At 41.8% G+C, this 20,039-nt stretch overlaps 2 protein-coding genes across 3 annotated transcripts in view; one reads left to right on the top strand and one right to left on the bottom strand.

The window, feature by feature from the left end:
• The window catches only part of LOC122570574 (disheveled-associated activator of morphogenesis 1), a 43,542-nt gene extending 28,022 nt beyond the window's left edge, over positions 1-15,520 (bottom strand). Inside the window, exon 1 of one of the 2 annotated variants that reach the window (XM_043733066.1) lies at positions 14,851-15,520. The gene's annotated coding sequence lies outside the window, so the exon portion shown is untranslated. Of the gene's footprint in view, positions 1-4,409; positions 5,147-14,850 lie in introns of those variants that run through there. The other variant, XM_043733065.1, reaches the window with a different exon arrangement.
• A 617-nt stretch (positions 15,521-16,137) lies between these two features.
• On the top strand, positions 16,138-20,029 carry LOC122570576 (kinesin-like protein KIF6). The gene is made up of 13 exons (XM_043733072.1): positions 16,138-16,203; positions 16,263-16,381; positions 16,470-16,544; positions 16,627-16,669; positions 16,855-16,956; positions 17,031-17,152; positions 17,451-17,567; positions 17,623-17,754; positions 18,245-18,379; positions 18,586-18,682; positions 18,761-18,916; positions 18,991-19,213; positions 19,278-20,029. Exons 1-13 carry the CDS (start codon positions 16,138-16,140, stop codon positions 20,027-20,029), a joined length of 2,139 nt encoding a protein of 712 aa, XP_043589007.1.
• Positions 20,030-20,039: the final 10 nt, after the last annotated feature.

Below are 20,039 nucleotides of genomic sequence, written 5' to 3'. Positions count from 1 at the left end.
AATTAACTCGTGGAGAATGAACAGGTATGAATAATCCTGCGCTCTCTGATGTTCAATGTCAGTCCATTGATTGACGTTCGACTTTCGATGTAACGGTAAATGATGAATCTATCGATATCCAGTGATGCAAGTGTTTGAATAGAAATACAAATTTATTACATGAAACGAGAGAGAGAGAGATAGAGAGAAGTTCATTCAGACAAATAGTTGAAAGAACAGAAATCAGATAAAGAAAGATTTATATTCATCGTATCCTTGCAACGCAAGTCTTGTTTCAATAAACGAAGCCTAGTCACCAAATTCGGATAATTTCTCTGGTTAGGAAGAATCTATCGGACAATCACGGAGTCCCGTCCCTTCTTCGGATTCCCCACGACGACGACGCCACCGCGTGCAACATCTTGGCACGAGTTCAAGCATTCGTTATTCCTTGCACGCTTCACGGCTGCCCCTCTTCATTCCGCTTCTTTGCGATGTGGCGACCAGCTAGCGACGGTCTTTTTCTTGGTTATCCGTATTCGCGATTTTAGGAGACACTCACAACGACGAACGAAGGTCGAACAGAATACAAGAGAGACAATATTTCGTAGAAAACCCGATTAAATCCCGTAATTAGGCGGTATTTGTATTCTAATCGCTACTCGTTTGAGGAAGTTTACAATTCTTCGTTTTCTGTCTGGAATGTTTCTTCTTTGATTACTTTCTCAACCAGGAATTAAAGTTTTGTCGAATTTGATCCACCAAGATTTATATTATAATGTTCTGAAGACGCTTTGCTTTCACTTCGTTAGCTTTGAGATAGCCTGTAAGCTTATTTTACTTTATACTCCGTAAAAGATAGTATATCTTAAAATCTGTGAACCTGGTACTGCAGCTTGGTAAACAGTTATACTTAACGGAAGCCATTCTCTGTTACCTAATTAATCCAATCGTTTTCTATCGGCCCGATAAAATTGTAGTAGAAGAGCGCGGTGGAAGGGAGGAACGTGTAAAATTCGGGCCTGTTCCGCATTTTGACAGGTGAAAAATTGTGAACGCATTCTTGCTTGCCGGTCTGCTTCGAAAGAAGGCACGAGCACCATCATCTTCTCTTTGTCGATGAAATAAAAAAAATAAAAAAATAAAATAAGATTAACAAGGGAACGAAGATTGCCGTTCAAATGAGGTGGTCATTAAGGCGATTGCTTATTACTCATGCCAGCTCTTTTTGCGACATCACATTTTTCACCAGCGATTTCTTCGCGTGCTAAGAAAAAAAAAACGGTTTACGGTATTCTGACGGGCCGAAACGCTGTTTATGCTATCAGTTCTAGACGTTACCACTTTCACAATGTGTCTTAGACTGTTCAATGTCCATAGAATCACTTAAATTAGTTCGTTTTCTATAATCTCTTCCAAGTGAAATCCAAATGAAAATTAACGAAATTTAAATCGATACCGAGCTGTTACAGCGGTCTGGTCGGATATTTAAGACGACGGGGAACAGCAAATTAGAAATAAGTTTACCGTTAGAGAGTATCCGAAGCGGCGCTCGTTCGTCGTAAAAGCAACGAGAACCTACACTTCATTAGAAGCATGGTTATTATCGTGGCACGTAAACCGATAATTTATATCGAAAAGAATCACTTCCGTGTTGCGGAACATCGTCATATTTAATTGTAACTCTTCGAGGTAAGTAGGAGCAACATTTCACGTATAGCACGTTCGTTCCATTGGTCTCGTGCCGTCAACCAAGAGAAACTCATTCATGATACATGATGCTCTTGACATTTGACGATAAAGAACGTCCAACTGTTTGCCCTCTTCACCGCTACTTCTACCTTCTGGTCGTGTTTTACCAAGCCACTCGAACGTTTTCGGTAACGCCAGACCTTCAAAGGCTATGCTTTATCTCTCGTGCGATAATACTCTTATCTTGCTCACCATCTGTCTTTTAGGATCGCCAGAATTTCCAAATTCCATAAGAAACAGTTGTGGGTAACAAGCGAGTGTTTCGATCATTAATTTGCGACTTTCTTCGAGGTAGTTAGGAGCCTTAACACAGGAAGCAATAGTATTTATGAAAATTTATTCGTTTGGAATAGAAACTTGTTTTTTTTTTTTTTAAATACATAGCTATTTTGTTACAAATCTTGCATTTTCCTCGTTCTAATAACAGCCATAAACTTCAGCATGAACTGAATTTTATTAATGGACAGTAACGTAGGATTAACATTTCCCCTAATGATTTGTATTTAGTTCGGAAAATAAATCGCTATGTACATCCATCTGTCTAGCTTTTTATTGTTACTTTATCGTTACTTTGACACGAATGCTGCACTACTTCTTAGCCGATAATGCTCGAATCTCCTTTCCATTCCACGTATTAACCTCAAAACGTTAATTTGCAGTTAGACCTAATCACCTGAACGATCGAGAACTGTAACAAACCTTTCTCTAATTTCCGATGTTATATGAAAATAACACGACCGACATCAGGACCGAACTCACTAATGAGAACCAGTCTCGGCGAGGTAAATCCATAGGGAAACAGAGAATCAGGGTCGACATTATAAATCTATTAAACATTCATTCATCTAACCTTGACTGTGTCGAGGCGGGAAAGTGGTTTAGACAGCTAGCAAACTTGTACTTTCCACATCGATTTCCTGAAACAAGAAAATGTGCTCCTGATAGAAGAAGCCCTCGACGATGGCTCTCGATCAAGCGTGCGTAAATGTCGATAGACGTCACGGAAAAAGGGAAGAAATTGCGACGGTTCAATTGCGTAAACGATGGAGGAAACGTATGACAGGTTTTTTCGACAAGCATACTCCATTGGCATTAATTGAAATCGAGATTATGATCAGCAAAGTATAATTGACTAATTAGTTATAATTTTTTGAATTCGGCATTGAACGAAATGCGATTAGAGTATGTTTATCCTCCAATTTATAATTCAAGATCTGATTATTGTTCCCTGTTTCGAAACGGAATTTTCCGGGAGATCGACCGAACCACCGCGTCGATCATCTCCACATCACATAGGACCCTTCCAAGGACATAGTGCGCTGAAGACTTAATGGAAGAAAGAGCACGAGATCTTTAAAAAACCACTACGAATCGTCTTACACAGATTCCACGCGAAACACACAGACTTTGGCAGTAACTTTCAGACATACAGTTTTCCTCTATTGCAAACACTTACTCAATTATTATCTTTTATTTCTCTCTGCCGAACTTGAAACGAGTAGTAATTTTATTGAAATCGATGCACCATCACGCAACATTTCCATTAAATTCCTGTGTCAAGATAAAATGTAGCAAACATTGATGCTTTTTAAGCAAGGCCCGCATTTCTTCATTCCGAAAGTTTATTTCGTAATAACAAATCATGTGGCGGAAACGGCTAAATGACAAACGTTGTTCTAGCGATGGTTTTCGTAATATCCATGAGGGAAATACCATTGCAACGTATGGAAAAAGAAATCGGTTTGAAATCCCGAGATACCTTGCCGACGATCTATCAGCGGTCTTCGTTTCCTGCATCGTCGAAATCAATCTGATGTCCAGTCACTTTCATTTTCATGCCTGAACACGATCCGAGGAGAGATAGCGCAAGAACGTTAATTAACGCAACATCGCATCCCCGTCATCTTCCTGGTCCTTGAGTTACGTAAAAACAAGAAGTGACTTGCAATCGACGGCGACACCACACAAAACGGAATTCCGTGTTGCACGTGTATCACGTGTCCGCGCCAGCTCGACAACGCGTCAACGATACTCGCCACATCGAGAGGATCTCTGGTGGTCTAGCGGAACGCTTCGAAATGGCTCGTCTAGTGGTGTATTGCATCTGACTTGCGGTATTTTCCGGTATGACAGCATCATGAAACTCGATGATGCTTGCTAGATACAGATCGGTGACTCGTATACTTCCGAAGAGATGTTACCATCGCTAATCATACACGATTTATTTCAGTAGCTAATTGAACCGTTTAATTCAAAAGTGGAATAGATAGAAAAAGTTAATTGCTGTATAATGAAGGATAAAGTAAAAATTCAGTAAGAGGCCGCGTGGGCGATTCTCACTTATTTTGTTAACCAGCGAGAAACTAATGAAGATACGCTTACACAACTTTTGTGCAACATAGAATGAAGCTGCGATTCGAGCTGCGATGTTAAACCAAATAGGCAAAAAATTGACTTGTACCACTTTTGCATTAAGCAATTCAATTATCTTTACAATTTATATAACGATGTACAACGATAATCGCGCTTCCGGCTTGGACTCGAATCAAATTCATAATAATTTTTCGGATCGCGTCGATGAAAAAATGATCCACATCCTCCGGTCAATTGCCCGAATGCTCAACACGGATAAATTCGTCTATATTAAAAGATAGCCGACAAAGGGTGTTCACACTTACGAGTCAGCGGGAGTGGCGCTCGTGTGACGGCGCGTGCTGGTCGATCTCAGCAAACGACATCTTCTAACGTCGATATCTATTGATCCTGTGCAGCTGATGCTTCCAATACATGTAGTTCACGCTCAAGCGTTAAATGTCCTCTCGAAACGCGCTGGAGTGCGGTTCACTTTCAACGACATCCCTCTTTGACCAGATCGAAATTGGAACGGGGAACTGCCAGAATCTGTATACAAAAGATCGATCCCTTCGTCTCGCAATAAAATTCCCTTGATCGAAACGAGAGAAACGCGATCTTCTTTGCTACTCCACTCACTTGCACACACTATTGACAATCGATTGAACGGTATATCTTTAGTAATTACGTAAACATTGGATCGCACGGATGATTCACGAAAATGCACGTTCCGAGTTGGAAGATTCCACGAGGAAAGATCTCGCAATTCTCGGCAGACGCTGCTCGTTTACCACAACGGGCACGAGAGCGTCGACCACGTGGTGGAAGAAGCGAGTCTCGGCACGACTCGAAGGAGTCTCCGGCGAATTCTGCGAAGTCTTTGTGTGCGTCTACAGGCACGTGTGTCTGCGTGAAAATGCGTGTTTCTCGTGTGTCACGTGGCCCTTAAGGCTGGCTCACAAGGGGCAGAAGCGTAGAGACCGAAGGCCATTGTTGTCGTCGCGTTAGCATCGGGTCTGGCTGCTACTGCCTACGCGAAAGAGTCGTCGATGGAGGGTAGTTTATGGCACGGCACCCCATAGGGGACTGGAGCCCTCGTACCATGGACCAAACATCTGCCCAAGTCCCCACCACTGGCTGCCCTACCGAACGCCGCGTTTCGACCAGCCGAGTTATACCCTCCTTTTTTATGCTTTTTCCTTCGGTACGGCCCGAGTTTCTCGACGTTTTAGCCCACGCTTCTTAACCGCATGTTCGCTCGAAAATGGTAAACAGAGCGAGCGAGCAAGTGAGCGAGCAGAGTACTTGCAACCGGGCGTGTGTACACGGTGCAATTTGCGTGGCGATGCGTACTAGCTAATGCTCGCGGGAAAGGAACGCCGAGGGCAGCGATGTCGAAGCGATTAGGGCGGTTCCAGAGATGCATAATGCATACGCGTTGATGCATGCCTTCTATGATCGATTTCATGGCATTGTTTTAAGCGGGTCGCGTGTTTGTAGAGCGCAGACTGCACCACCCGAAGATACGTCTCGATCCAATGCAAATATCACAGGATCGAATAATAATAATTATTGGTCCAGCAAGGAGAATTATATAAATTGTTCGATGAGTGTGGAGTTTATTCTGATGTGAATGAACAATTTCGAAGGTCGAGATCTTGCCGGAAATGCAATGCTAATTTAATGCGTCACCACACCCTATGTTCCAGCGGCGTTCATGCCCCATAGCAACACCGTAATTAGGATTGTTTCACGGTTTATTAAGAACGAGTCGGCCACGCTTTTGGGTGCGCCATTCCGTGCCAACACTCTATTCGTCGATAACGCAAAGCGTTGCCTTTCGTGAACCTGTTCGCTCACTTGGAGCTATTTACGCTAAGTGTAACAAACATGTAATCCGCGTGCAATATTTTTTCATTAATTACCCTCAAACCTTATTCGTGAACAACGTTTTCGTTCCAAATAACAAATACAACGCAGGAATCGCAATATTTCTCGAATATCTCGATTCGTGTCCGTCTTTTGATTACTCTTTCAGTGATCGGTACGCGCAGCGAAAGGAAACCAACCACTAGAGTCTATTACAACAGCGTGCACGCACGCAAACGTCGCCGCGTTAATTATATGCGAGCGCAGAAAGAAAGAGTACGTAACGCGTGCATAACGATTTTGCGCGACGATCGGCACGCCGATGACGCGCGATCTAGCTGCAAATTGCAGCTGGCCGCAGGAGGGTTGGCTCTACAATTGACAGCAATTGACGACAATTAGGGACAGGAACGATGACAGTCGTGATTTCGTCGATGAACGGGACGACGCGACGCGAAGCTGTGGAACGCCTTCGGATTTAATCCATGCCTCCGACACTTTCGCTTAACGAGACCGTGCGCACTTTAATGAAAAGTGTAACTGTATTCGAATCACAGTTTCACTCGATTCAAATTATAACATAAAAACAGGATAAACGTTACAGCTAATTATCTAACGTTTCGATTGTGATTAAAAACGGACTGAGTAACGATTCTCTAATCGTTTAAAAAGGAGAAATCCAATGAATAAAACCAAGTTTAAAAGATAATAACCATCGCAGAGTTGTAACAAAGAAAAGAGTTTAACGAGATAATTGCAGAACTTTTGAAAACTACGAATATTCGCGATCCATCTTTTGCTATAGTTTCCAGGAACGGCTCGCCGAATCAAGAATGCCCTCCGTAACCTTTGATTTTGTTCGAAATTAAAGTATCTTTGGAAGATACTTTATTATTTATGTCGATCGTTTTGCTAAAAACTGTCGTACTGACGTGGTCAAGTATAGATCATGGTTGCGGCACAATTATTTCTGTAACTTAAAAGGAGGAAAGAGAAAAAACAGTGGCGCAGAGCCACTGGTGGAATATCTTCATCGAATCGAGTTGTAACAAGGACATAATTTCGAACGAGACTGGACGAAGTAAGAGGCGAGACCACCGGTGTCCTTGATGCCAGTTTCTCCTAACAAGGGTTGCCAGTTGGTCTGCTGAGGTGGCTGCGCGACCAAATGAACATCCCATAAAGGGACGCGTTGAACCTTTCCGAGAAAGTCCAGTTGGGATTCCAGGGGAGGAAGGAAACCTTAGGGACGCGATATATACGTGGCTCGATGAGGCAAAGAAGGGAGGACAGTTTTCAGGGAAGAGAAACGTCCGGCCACTCGAGACCCTCTGCATTTTCCTCTTTGAATTCGCAAGAAAGCTGAAAATTATATTAATCTTTATTTAAATAATTATACAGTTTTGGGAGAATGGAAAATATTTTTTAATCTCGTCGCCTTTGCGTTTTTTCCTTTGTCATTGTTATTGCGCTACTGATCACGAGTGGAACTCGAAACATCAAAACGTACTACATATTGATTTCTCATTCACGTGAGTCATTGTTTCGTCCCGAGAGATTTGCACACGTTCGTTTCACACCTTGGAGGCTGTTTGACGAAAAGATTAGTCGGTGGTCGTGTACCTTTCTCGTCTAGTTCACAATGCAAAAAGTTGCATTCATCGATTCATCATAATTTCTCCTTTACACTCCCGCCTCTTCTACTAGCATTTTCACAATGGCTCTAGATTAAAAAAGACCTGTTTGTAAATGGACAGCTGCATATATTTTTCGGTCTTTGTTCAGGGTGGTCCGAGCATGAATCAGGATTTTAATATCCCAGTTATGCGTCGACTTTAAACTCCTTATCGTCCCTTTCCACAATGACGTCATTGTCTCGGCTGGTTAAAGGCTGTGAGCTGCAGCGGCGTGTGCGCGACCGCGACTACAATATTTTGGCAGACGTCGTCGTCCGGGCCTTCTGACTCACTGAAAAGAACACTCGACCCATTATACACCGGTCCATCCTAAAGCCTCGTGCACACGACGGTGAAAAGTCACGTAAAAGCGGTGGCACGCGAGCACCAGACGCGATCGATAACTCGCATGAATGAATCACAAGACTATTACGTGCCGACCTTAACCTGGCTATATGGTTCTCATGGAATGCCGAGGAAATTCCTTAACACCTTGCCGTTGAAAGTATCATTTGTAACGATTTAATTACACGTGTAACTACCATCTCGAACAATTCGTGTGAAAACGATCGATAGAATCTTTTATGGTACCGAGGCACTGCAAATGTGGTTCAATGTCAAATGATCATCGGAGGTAACCCACTTCTATACACCCGCATCGGTCTGACCGTCGATAACATAAAAAGCGTCGTAAATTACACGAACAATTGCTCTAGTTACAACCCTATCCCATTTGTATGCCGTTGTAAATCATATTTGGTGAAGCGGTTGGTTTAACGCGATTGCATCGAGTTCTCTGAATATTCATCAACAAGGATAGAATTTCACGTCGTCTCTGTGACGGTATAAGCTACGATAATAGAGTAATACAAAGGGATATCGAGTCGGTGCTGTGAAAGAACCTTAAAGGTATACGATATATTCGCGTAGGGAGCTGACAGCTGTGCCCGATAGTCCACATGGCGCTCTTTGCTCTTGTCTGGATGCAGGACTATCGATTTTATCGTGTAGTTTCGCTAACGAATGGTTGGACGGACATTGATTAGAAGGCAGCAGTTTATCGCTCGATAGTTATTGACTCGTCCTGTTCCTTGCGGCTAGACTAGAAGGTAAGAAGAGGAAGAAGCCTCGTTCGTGCTCCGTATCCATAAGCGTTGATACTTCGATCGACCATGTCTTAAACAAGTCATTTATACGCAGCTTGTCTTACGGATATTATGTATATCCGCAGTTATTATTTCATCTTCCTGTTAGGTAAAGTTGATCAAACGAAAGAATATAGAGTAAACGAAATTGTGTTTATGACTCGAGTAAAGTAAAGATCCTTAATTGAAACTTTAATGAAGCGTGCTTGATGCGTTTGCCGTTTTGCAATACACAGTCTGGGTAATACATTAGAACGCAAGCAGAGCGTGACGAGAGCAAATCTACACGTTATACTTGTCTACCAATACGTCTGCTTCCTTGTCCAAGCCGCTAACCCAACGTGTATCGCTAACTCGCAAAGACGACGAGATTCAAATGTACCAATCATATCGCAAGGTTACCGGGGAACGGCATCGTAATCTCAGAATGTACAATCGTTATAAATATATGGCGAAGCAGAAGGTAACGATACGGAGGAGAATATTCTCTACCCTAAAATCCTCTTAAAGCAGCCTTAACGAATGAACGACTGCGAGCTGCAGGCGCTTTAATTGGTGCCGCGATGATGAATGGCACAGTAGACCGAGCCCCTCGTACGCCAGCTATCTCCAACCTTAAACGACGTATCATCCGGAAATTAGAATGAAACCAAGGTTTATCGGTCGCGAGCAAAATTTTCGAGTCCTAAAATTCGCTAGGTTACGCTAGCTTACAATTTGTCTGTGGTCTTCTATATGTGGAGCGCTTCTTGCCGATTATTAACGATCATTCGACCGTTTAAATTAGAACGGGACGCGGATCGTTAATTAATGACCGCGACGATAGGTTTGTAGGATGTTCATGAAGCACCAATGCTTCTCTTCGGTAGATCAAAGAGAATCTAAAGTTTAATATAGCTTGTTCCTGTTTAGGATGGTCTTAAAAGTGACAGAAATGAACAAATGAATATTCACGTACGAATTAAAATTCAGGCGCGACGTGAATATCCTGCGGAGCTTTTTCATCCTATTCCATGTGACGAAAGTGTTTTTCCATATTGAATAAAAAAGTTGTTTAATAACGAATTCTGTTCTAGTCGTAAATGTTGCGCAGTGATATTAAAACGAGAAATATCTAGTGTCGAAAATATGCCTTCCGTTTTTGGAAACAAATATCGGAACTTTCACTGGCCAGAACCGCAGTTGCTTACCAATGATTCTACTGTTGCATGATGCTATTGTTTCATCAACAATTGTTTCGTAATTGGTTGATGCGAACCGTGACAATACAGGTTGTTTCGGGTGTCTGCCGACTGTATTGACTTAATGAGAATATGACGAAAGTTTCCGATCTTGAGTTACAAATTAAGATACGTATTTCCCCATGGATTGTATCGATTTTAGCAAAATTCGTCAAACCAGACACACATGAAATACAGAAAATATACCTACAGCCAATTCGATATTTTACGAACATACTGTGTATATTTCGAAGCTATATTAACAATAAAGAAATTCCCAAGATGGCACACTTATGAGAGGAAACATGTGTTACGTGGTGGCTACTCTAAATATTTAGAAACCGTCTTTGCATAGGGCGGCTCATGGATAACGTTTTGTTAGGTTGCTATGAGAAAACGTTTTCTTCTTCCACGTGCTGTTTTCTCTTCGTTTTTCATATTATTGTTCCTCAAGGCTCCGTTATTTTCAATATTTTGGAGAGAAAATAATGATATTACGTATCGAGCTATTATAGTTTTATTGGTCGCCCTTAAACTTGAGTCTAGATCTTGAGGATGACGGATATTAGAACTCACGGCCTTGTTAATGGGGGTACACACACGTACAGCAAGTTCCTTTGTTTGAAGTAACAGTATTCGCAGCTTCGTATCTAGCAGACTGCGGAACGTACAAAATTCAGGAACTCCTGCCGTTTTCGCCGCATGGGAAGTTCTCCAATTTCAGAAATCTAGCTAATCAAAAGGGTAAAGTACGTATAACGAGTGAAATTTTCATTCGAAAATGAACAGGTTTCGCCGAAGACACACAGGCATGTCCGAAGTGAATTCGCACGAAGGAGAAGGGAAATTGGGTCGCATTGGAGAACCGATTAAAAATAACAATAAATTTCGGCGTACAGCTGCATGCAGGATGCGGTGGCGGCGTTTCGAGATGTTGGCAAAGCGCTCAATAACACGCCACGCTATTGCGGTAACGCGTGTATGTCCAATTCGATGTACAGTTAGGTATGCATTTGATAGCACGTTCGACTGCGCGATCGTAAAGAACAGTAAAAATCGTAATAAGTGCGCTGTGGACCGTGTACTTCTCCTTCTCGTATCGCAGCCGTAATTCTCTCCCTCTCACTTCATCTCTCTCTCTCTTTAGCTGAGCATCGGCTACCGTACGCAGTAAGTTGCATTAAATTCTCAACGAGAGAACGCAGCCTTCACTTCGGCTAAGGGAAAAAGGAAAATCGAAAGCCGGAAGATTCCTAACGATACCGGGACTTGTTTCTTCCCCGTCACTGGATACGTCCAACGATACGTGTCGTTATCTAATGCAACTTGCACAACACTGACAGAAACACCAGAGAAACAAGCGTGAGTTGGAAATGTTAAGCTTCCGTTGGTTGTGAGTTAATAAAACTTTTTGACTGATACACCTTCCTGCAAACCCTTGATGTAGGCGAACAAAATAGAAATCGTGTTTGATATCGAGCGTGTTTAATGACTGGAACTTTCTCTATGCACGCTCACGCAGCCAATCGATGATCACGATTCGCGTAAATGTATGTACATGTTAATTATTCGATAAAATAAAAGACCAGGTTTGCGTAAATCGAATTGCCCGCAGAGTCGTGGCGAGAAAATTTCTCGCGCACCTGAATCATATCGATTATTTACAGCACTGATAAGACAAGCGAAGAGAAATGAAATATACTGAAAACTACTCGTTTACTGTGGGATTTATCTCGATTGCCAGATTAAATCAGTTTTGTCGCAATTAAAGATAAACGATAACTACCAATCGGAACGTTTGTTCCGCACGATTTCTTCCACGATATATATCCATAATTTTCCAAGATGATCGCATTATTTGTGTTGCGTGAAAATGATTGCGATAGGCATAGATTATGGACTTAATCAGATATACAATATCGTCGTCGAAACTGCAGTAAATTTTCAAATTGATCGTCTTTCGATCGGTATCATAAGATATAGGAAAGATCAAAAGGCGCGTGCTGAAATGTGTACGCACTGCTGGGACAATGGTGTCCTTCTAGACGTTGTCGATGGGCCGATACAATGGCAACGGGCACGAGCCTACGTGTACAACCCGTGTAGGTAGTCACTGACATTTTAAAATGTCAGCGGGCCCCCTCGTAATGCGCTGTTTATCATTTGGGTTGCTTGTGAGTCGTCCATGTAGCCGATACATATACCAACATTATGGAGATTCGTTATGGAGGTGCGATTAAAATTCGTGAGCTCATTGTTTCTCTTATCACTGTATGAAATAGTCATTCTGGCTGAGCGTTGCAAAAGCTTAGAGGAAAGTTCCTTTGCTACCTTTATATTTGCATAAAATCGGATTAGGAGTCAGATTTGTTGTAACATACTGTTGTTGTTTGTAACATACTGCCGAAACATACCTGGTAAGTTATTGAACAATGATAATGTGAAAACCTTTGGAAGAATTTAACCTTATCGCACAGCTAACGCGAATCGTTAATCCTGAATAATTTGCCTTTCTTCTTTGTAAGAATTCAAGATTAATAATGTCTGACTTCTTAAATCCAAGGTAGAGAGTGATTTTTACGTCGCACAGGAACCACCGAATCGAATGAAAGTGCCGGTCGAATGCGTTCGTGGGACAGAACGCACAATGGAGATTCCTTGTACGCGTTAATGAAAATTGCTGCACATTTGCAGAGAATGCGATTCTCGTCGTGTTGGTATACATATATGTATATGTCGTATCTCTCACGATATCAGCAATGAAATAGGGTTTACCGTGTAATTTCATCGCTTAAACAGTAACGAAAACTCCTTTCCAAACGGAAAGTGCGAAGAGACGGAGAAAGCGTGGACAAGAATTTCTTTATCTCGTCCACCTACTCGTCTCGTTCGAAGTTTTTATAGTAGTTGCGTCGCGTTGCGTAATCCCTTTCATTAACAATATATCGTTCACTGAACTCTGGGAGCGTTCGATGACTGCAACTGCAGCAACGTGTATCTATGCTATGTTTTTCAATTGGAGTAGAAGCGTATCTACCGCGCATGGAGCATTCCATAAATGACGTTGCGCTATAGCATTTAGAAGTTGACATAAATCAAGGGCTCGTAACAGGTACATATATAGTAACGCGAAAATTACTGGTGCTCGACTAACTCGAACGATTTCGATTGAAATAGTGGCCCACGGTCGTGGTCAATCCGCATAACTTTTACTCCGATGTTAATTGCGCGTGACGAATTAAATGAAACGAGATTTCAGCCGGAATAGAATAGCCTTCAAGGTGGTTCGCGGTCGCTTTTACTCACTGCTAATGAACGATCCATATTTTCCAATGTGTAACAAGATTCCGAGAAATATAAACACCTTTCCTATATTTTTCAAAGCGACGGCGATAAGAAGTGATCAAAAAAGCAGAAATTGGTTTATCGTGATCACCTATCGTGATCACCGATCGTGAAAGACTCGGAACGATACCTCTCATACTCTCCGCCGATTCTTATTACCGAGATTATACATCTATTCATTCGTTCTGATTGATGTAACGACTATAATCGTTGCTCGAATGTCGGTGTTGGTGTTGCTGAGCGTCGTTTAAATCGCCCTACTACTCTCCATCGGTTCGAGTTCTAAATTTACGACTTTCTCCAACTATGTAACGTGAACTCGAAGCATCGTTTCGATTTGTCTGTTCGCCAAAGACATTGGAATTTATATGCACGTGCTTCACACTCGATAAGATTAAGAGAGCATTAACGTCCTCGTTAATTTGCTGTAACGCTATTTAAAATTTCTTTCATTTTGGAACAATACGAGTTAATTATAGCAATAAATACCTACTTTGCACGACTATAAAACGGAATGCTTCGAAACACGATGAAATGCCGATATATTCCATTGCAAAACGGTATAATTGTATATTACGTACATCCACGTCACGTGTGTCAATTCGTCTTCTTACAGTCGTTGACATAGATTCTTTGCTTCCTTCGTCATGTAACTTTTACAACTTGCCACGTTCGCCGATGTATTATGTATCTAAACGCGTCTCGCAAGACTTGTTACCGACACTTGTCAGGAGACGTCCGTTGAACTTCGCGAAGAGTAACATTCTCTAACGACCCTGATCCTGTATGCTTAAAAGTCCCCGTTGAGTCGCACCGACTGGACTGACACAATTGATGCGGTCAATAGGGAACGCGTAAATCTTCGTTACGTAATTCTAGTTATTCGATTACCCATACAGCTTCGCGAAACCAGGATAGAAAAAGTCCTTTCTACCGTTCACGCGTCCAAGCGTTTGACCCCGTGAATTCTACGTACCTCGTGCATACTATCCGTTGAAACTCGGTTGATCTTTGCTCGACCGCGATCCAGGACCGTAGAGATCTGCGATGTCTCTGATTTACACGGAGTAATAAGATGCAATGACTCGTACGTCTTTTCTGTTCTTCGAACAATCGTGATCGCGCGATACATATATTGCATACATCATCGGGCACCCGATTATATGCATAAGTCCCTTTTTTTTTAAGACACGTACAATTATTTGATTTATAATATCGACACGATGACAACATTTTCTCTCGCCGATATTTGTCCTTCGACTATATTTAGATTAATTCAAGTATCCATCGATTTGTACATTATCCAAAGTATCTATCGCTAATCGAATACAACTAAGTCTGTATTCGATTGTAGTTACGCAAAGGACGACTATTTGATGAAAATGACTTCTTTGATACGATCATCGCATCATAGATTCTTTATCGCTACTTTACCCGTTCTTACAATTCTACCCCGGATTAGCGCAATATTTATAAGATCCAAAACTGTGTCATAAAATAGTGGAATCTTACCGAATGTTTGGCGATCCCGAAACGTCAGGATCCGCTAGTCGCGTCGGGACACGCCGATCAATAGAAGAGCAAAAGGCACATGTCCCGGTAGCTTCTCACGCGGTGCTGCTCTCGAGCTTGGTGGCCATGTCGCCTGTGAATGTCGGATAATCGTTCCTCCAACGACTACCTCGGTATCGATAATCGACGATTAACCTCTCTCGTTTCTTCACCGATACATCAACGTCTTCCTCCAACTTAGACGAATCTTTCTTAATAACAACTTCTCTCTCAACTCCGGAAGTTAATGAACAGTATCGTCGGGGATGATCGTAAAGTCGATCGACATCGATGATGCACGTTGAGCTCGGCGATACGAGGCAGATCGTGATCGAGCGGAAAATTCACCGATTCACTAGTCAGAGCTAGAAGTTTCCATGAAAGCGCGCGATGGGTGCGCTGCTGGTCGCCGGCGACGACGAACGATCAGACCGACGACGAAGTGCAAACAACGATTCGCATCGTGCGAAAAATCGCCAAGTTCGTCGTTGTGACGCGAACTAGCGTGTAATCGCGCGAATAGCACAGGGATAACGACGTCGAACGAAACGACAGGGATGCGAGGAACAGCGCGAAAGCCGAGAAAAGTCGGGACACTGGCCTGCCATCGGGTAGACCGACGACCCGGTGCGGCACTCTCAACGCGGCGACGCACTGCGCCGACGTCGCGACGACGACGACGTCGTCGCCTAGGCGACCACGCGACCTCTCGCTCTTCTCCTCTCTGATGGACGAAGAGGAAAAGGAGGAGGAGGAGGAGAAGGGTGTTTCGATCAATCGAACCGGTGCGACTACGTTATTCGGCGAGATATCGATACGTCGAAAGGGAGGAAAAGACCAAGCTATGTTGCGTTGTCGGTCTTTTTCTTTTTGTCGTGGAGACACAAGCTTTCTCGCAGGTCCACCGCTGCCTTTTTGCCGACGGATGGGCCGCTTTAACGTGCAAATGCTCGCCGCTTTTGTTGGCATACTTGTCGCATTTTTATTGGTCTAGTTTCACGGCTCGATACCTCTTATCTATATCTGAAGCTTTTGGTAGCCTTGTACCTTTAGTTATTTAAATTGATTTAAATAAGAAACGCTGCACGCGTGAGAAAGTTTTTTACTATTTTCTACTTTCGAGAATTCAACAGCTTGTCACGTTTTACTTGTTTCTTTCCTGAATTGTAATACGTATCTATAGGTATTCGATAATCGATCACCTGTCATCGATTCATAGCCACAAAACTGCGAGGTTGTACGAACGAGATGGTGAAAAATTCTATCAAAGTCTACGCCAGATTGAAACCAGAACAAAATCGGAAAAGCATAGTGGTAGATATCGCGATAGTAAATTGAAATTGGTTTTATAAGATGCACGTTTTCTTCCAAAGAATTATCAGGTCTTGCATCGTCCCAAAGAAAATCTCGAGGAGGATTTCTTGGTTCTAGTTTCTCCAGTCCAAAGAATAAAAGATTATCCTGACAATCGTCCCGAGTCGTGGAATTTCTCGTGAGATATCACAAAAATAACGTTTTATCATTGTCAGTAATATGTCTAAAATCTGAAGTCTAAACATTGAAACATCCGAAACTTTCAGCTTTTTCCGAATATTTGAGGAATCCGCGACGCAAGAAGACGTGTTCGAAAGTGTTGCACGATCCGTAGTGGAAAGGTAACAGAATCGTATCGTTCATTAATGAATTAGGATGCAGTCCTCGAATATTCACTTAACTATGCAATTTCCTTTATTAAAGCGCTCTCGATGGCTACAACGGTACCATTTTCGCCTACGGCCAGGTATACCGAACAATAAATCGATAGAATCGGTAAAATGTGACTCGAGTAAAACATCTATTTTCTAAAATTAAGTCGTCTACCGTTGTCATAAAATTTAAAACTCGTCCCACATCCTCGAACATTCTATCCATGAAACCTCGATCGAGGCGAGCCTCTGATATGATTTTAAGTCATGAATTTTGTAGACCGCCACTGGGAAAACGTACACGATAACCGGGAGTCTGGAGAACGAATGTCGTGGTATCATACCGAGAACTTTGCAGTTCCTGTTCGACGCGATACAAAAGGTTGCGTTTGTTGGCTATCAGATGTTACATAGGTACGCGCAGAGAACCCTATACCGCCCTTAAATTTTATGCAGCGACCGGAAAACGTGTACTCCATCGAGGTGGCATATCTGGAGATTTACAATGAAACCGGCTATGACCTGATAGATCGGAAGCACCAACGAGACTTCGCGGTTACGAGATTGGAAGATTTACCGTAAGTCCGGGTGACGTAAATGGTGGCCTGTCGAGTAATGCGCGAACACGGATACGAGGGTATTTCGTAAAAACCAGGGGGCCCCCCTAAAGGGAAACAACCTGCTCGACCCGACCGATCAAACATGATTCCGACAAACTTCCAATATGGAGCAATCGTGCGCAAGGTGCAACCGTGTTATCTTTATATCCTCCTTGTCTTGCGCCACGTTACGGAGGAGTCTCTTTTTGTTTTGCAATTAAAAATAAGGGAGAGTACTAAAATTTCTCATCTATTGGAAACTGTGCACGCGTTTCAGACGTATCAGCATTCGAGAAGACGAGACCGGGAAATTACACTTGAAGAATTTGACATTTTATTGCGTTAAAAACTTGGAGGATGCATTCGAATTACTTGTGCTAGGCGATCATAATCGGTAAAATAATCTCGTTATATTGTCGTATGGGAAAAAAGAATGTAATTCTTCATAGGGTTACCGCCGATACACCGATGAATCCTCAGTCATCGAGATCACACTGCATCTTTACCATCGTAGTTTCTACGAAGAAGTTCGGCGCTGAACAATACAAGCGAGCGAAAGTACATCTCGTCGACCTAGCAGGGTTCGTATGCTTTCCTCCGTCTTGTATCGACTGAAGGTACAAGGGTTAGAGATATTAGGACATCAGCTCCTAATTGAAGACAACCATTAGAAAAATTCATTTCAGTAACAAATTTTTAATTGAGCATCGTAATTAAGAAAAAAAGATTACCAGTCTTTTACATCCCACAAGGTTGTAAATTTATTTTCATAAATTGTGAGAAAGTGAGCTGGAAAAAAGCATGATTAAACGCATATTTGCCGACTGATGCGTAATTGTATAATGATATCTTTAAATTCCTTTCACAAATTACATCTCTATTCCAACAATGTTGTGGAAGTGACATTTTTGCGATTACGCACCAACATCTCAAATGCATTAAACGTCGACCTACTTGTCAGCGATAATTTTTCCTACGCGCAACATCGTGTCGTGCTTTCTCATTGCCATCTGCGCCCGTGCTGGCAAATTTTGTAACGGTAACCGATTTTTCAACGTGAGATCTCCGTAGGTCCGAACGTGTCTACAAATGCTCGATAACTGGCACCACTCTGACCGAGGCGAAGCACATTAACCTGAGCCTACATTACTTGGAACAAGTCATAGTGTGTCTGGGTCAGGAGAGCGCAGGTCACATTCCTTACAGGTGCTAAATTCACTCAGGGATTTATATCCGACAGTATAATTTTTCATCACTTAAATAATATGCGGATAGCGAATGAAACTTTATTGTACTCTTCTGACTCACCTTTTCTTTTAAATTAGAAAATGGTTGGAAAGTAGATCGTAATAATTGATAAAACATCTAGAACCCTTGTTTAACCGTGCAACTTTCGTTGTTTCTATTTTTAGGAATTCCCTATTGACGTCGATTTTGAGAGACAGTTTAGGTGGAAACTGTCTGACTACTATGTTAGCGACCATAAGCCTTTGCGCTTTTAATTTGGAGGTACGACACGATTTTTATTGCCTCATAATCATCAGGGCATTTATTTAACTGGATATACTCTTATCTCGTAATTGTCAGGAAACGGTATCAACGTGCAGATTCGCTCAACGAGTAGCTCTCATTAGAAATGACTTGAAATTAAATTTAGAGACAGACATTCAGAGTGAAAATGCGTTACTGAGAGCGGAGAATGAGAGACTTAAGCAACAAATCAAAGCCTTGACGAGGCAAACTGTTCAGTATCTTTATCAAAAATTCAATTTAGTTTGTAAATTAGGTTTCAATTTCTTTTGATATTTCAAATGTAGATGTCTGAAGAGCTTACAGCTGCAGATAAAAAGAATCTCGACCATAAGATCGGAAGCTTTTTAGAATCGAATAAACAAGTCATTTGGGATTATAATCCTAGGAAAGTAGAATATTGTTTCGAAAGTTTCAAGCGAGCTTTCGAATTGAGCAAGGATCCAAAGTGTTACCTGAAGAAACTGGAATATTATAAGGATCTGGTTGTTCAAAGGGACAAAGAAATTTGTATCCTATTATAATTTTATTAATGTTCCATTATTTATCAGAAAATTTCTTAACTTTTTAACAGCATTGTTGATCGATAAAATGAAGAGGGAAAGGAATCAACGATCGACACAATCAAATGATGATAGGTTTACGACTAATGATATCGAGAACGATAATCAAAAAAGGATACAAAATTCCCTCAGTAATCGTACACCGTTGAAAAAACAAAAACGAAGACCTAAAATTAGTAATGAAACCAAACCTGATTACAGTACTAATGTTTATGATAATGATCCGGCATTGAAAAACGAGTCAATATCCACTGATACATTTATGCCAGAGTTATTGCCTTGTAATATCGTCAATTTAACTTTAAGTGATTTAACCGAGGATAAAGATCAAGGAATTGATCAGAGAACAGGTGATAAAACTGATGGTACGAATCAACAGTCCTTGCGCATATCTGAAAGAGGGCAAAAAAACGTTAAGAAAAAACATAATCATAATAATCAAATAGAATCAAAAGTGAAACAGCAGAATCCTGTTGAATTATCAAGTGCGAAAGAGAAAATTATAACTCAGGAAGCTTCATTTGTAGAGGCAGATTACTCAGCTCCAATTTATCAAAAGTTTTTAAGCTTCAGTGCTAATAATTCAAAAAACCCTTTGATTCTACAGGAAAACAAAGCAGAAAGGGATGATTTCGAGCGAAAGTCTAATTCGGAGGCAAAAGACAAACAGTTTGAGGATTCATTGCCTTTGACAGGGGATCCAGAAATCGACGAAGAAATCATAGCGTTCTACAAAGCGAAACGATCTGGAGGTATTTACTAGTCAGTTTTTC

This window comes from Bombus pyrosoma, linkage group LG9 (genome assembly GCF_014825855.1).
Source record: "Bombus pyrosoma isolate SC7728 linkage group LG9, ASM1482585v1, whole genome shotgun sequence".
In the NCBI taxonomy this organism is placed as follows: Eukaryota; Metazoa; Arthropoda; class Insecta; order Hymenoptera; family Apidae; genus Bombus; species Bombus pyrosoma.
The sequence above is the reverse complement of the archived record's forward strand: the minus strand, read 5'-3'. Positions and strand labels throughout refer to the sequence as shown.

Bases quoted from the DNA above. Each gene is read 5' to 3' on its own strand.
- LOC122570576 (XM_043733072.1), top strand. From the start codon at position 16,138: ATGGTGAAAAATTCTATCAAAGTCTACGCCAGATTGAAACCAGAACAA. The intron at 16,670-16,854 runs GTATACCGAACA...TGAATTTTGTAG, and splicing joins CCATTTTCGCCTACGGCCAG to ACCGCCACTGGGAAAACGTA. The intron at 17,568-17,622 runs GTAAAATAATCT...AATTCTTCATAG, and splicing joins GTGCTAGGCGATCATAATCG to GGTTACCGCCGATACACCGA.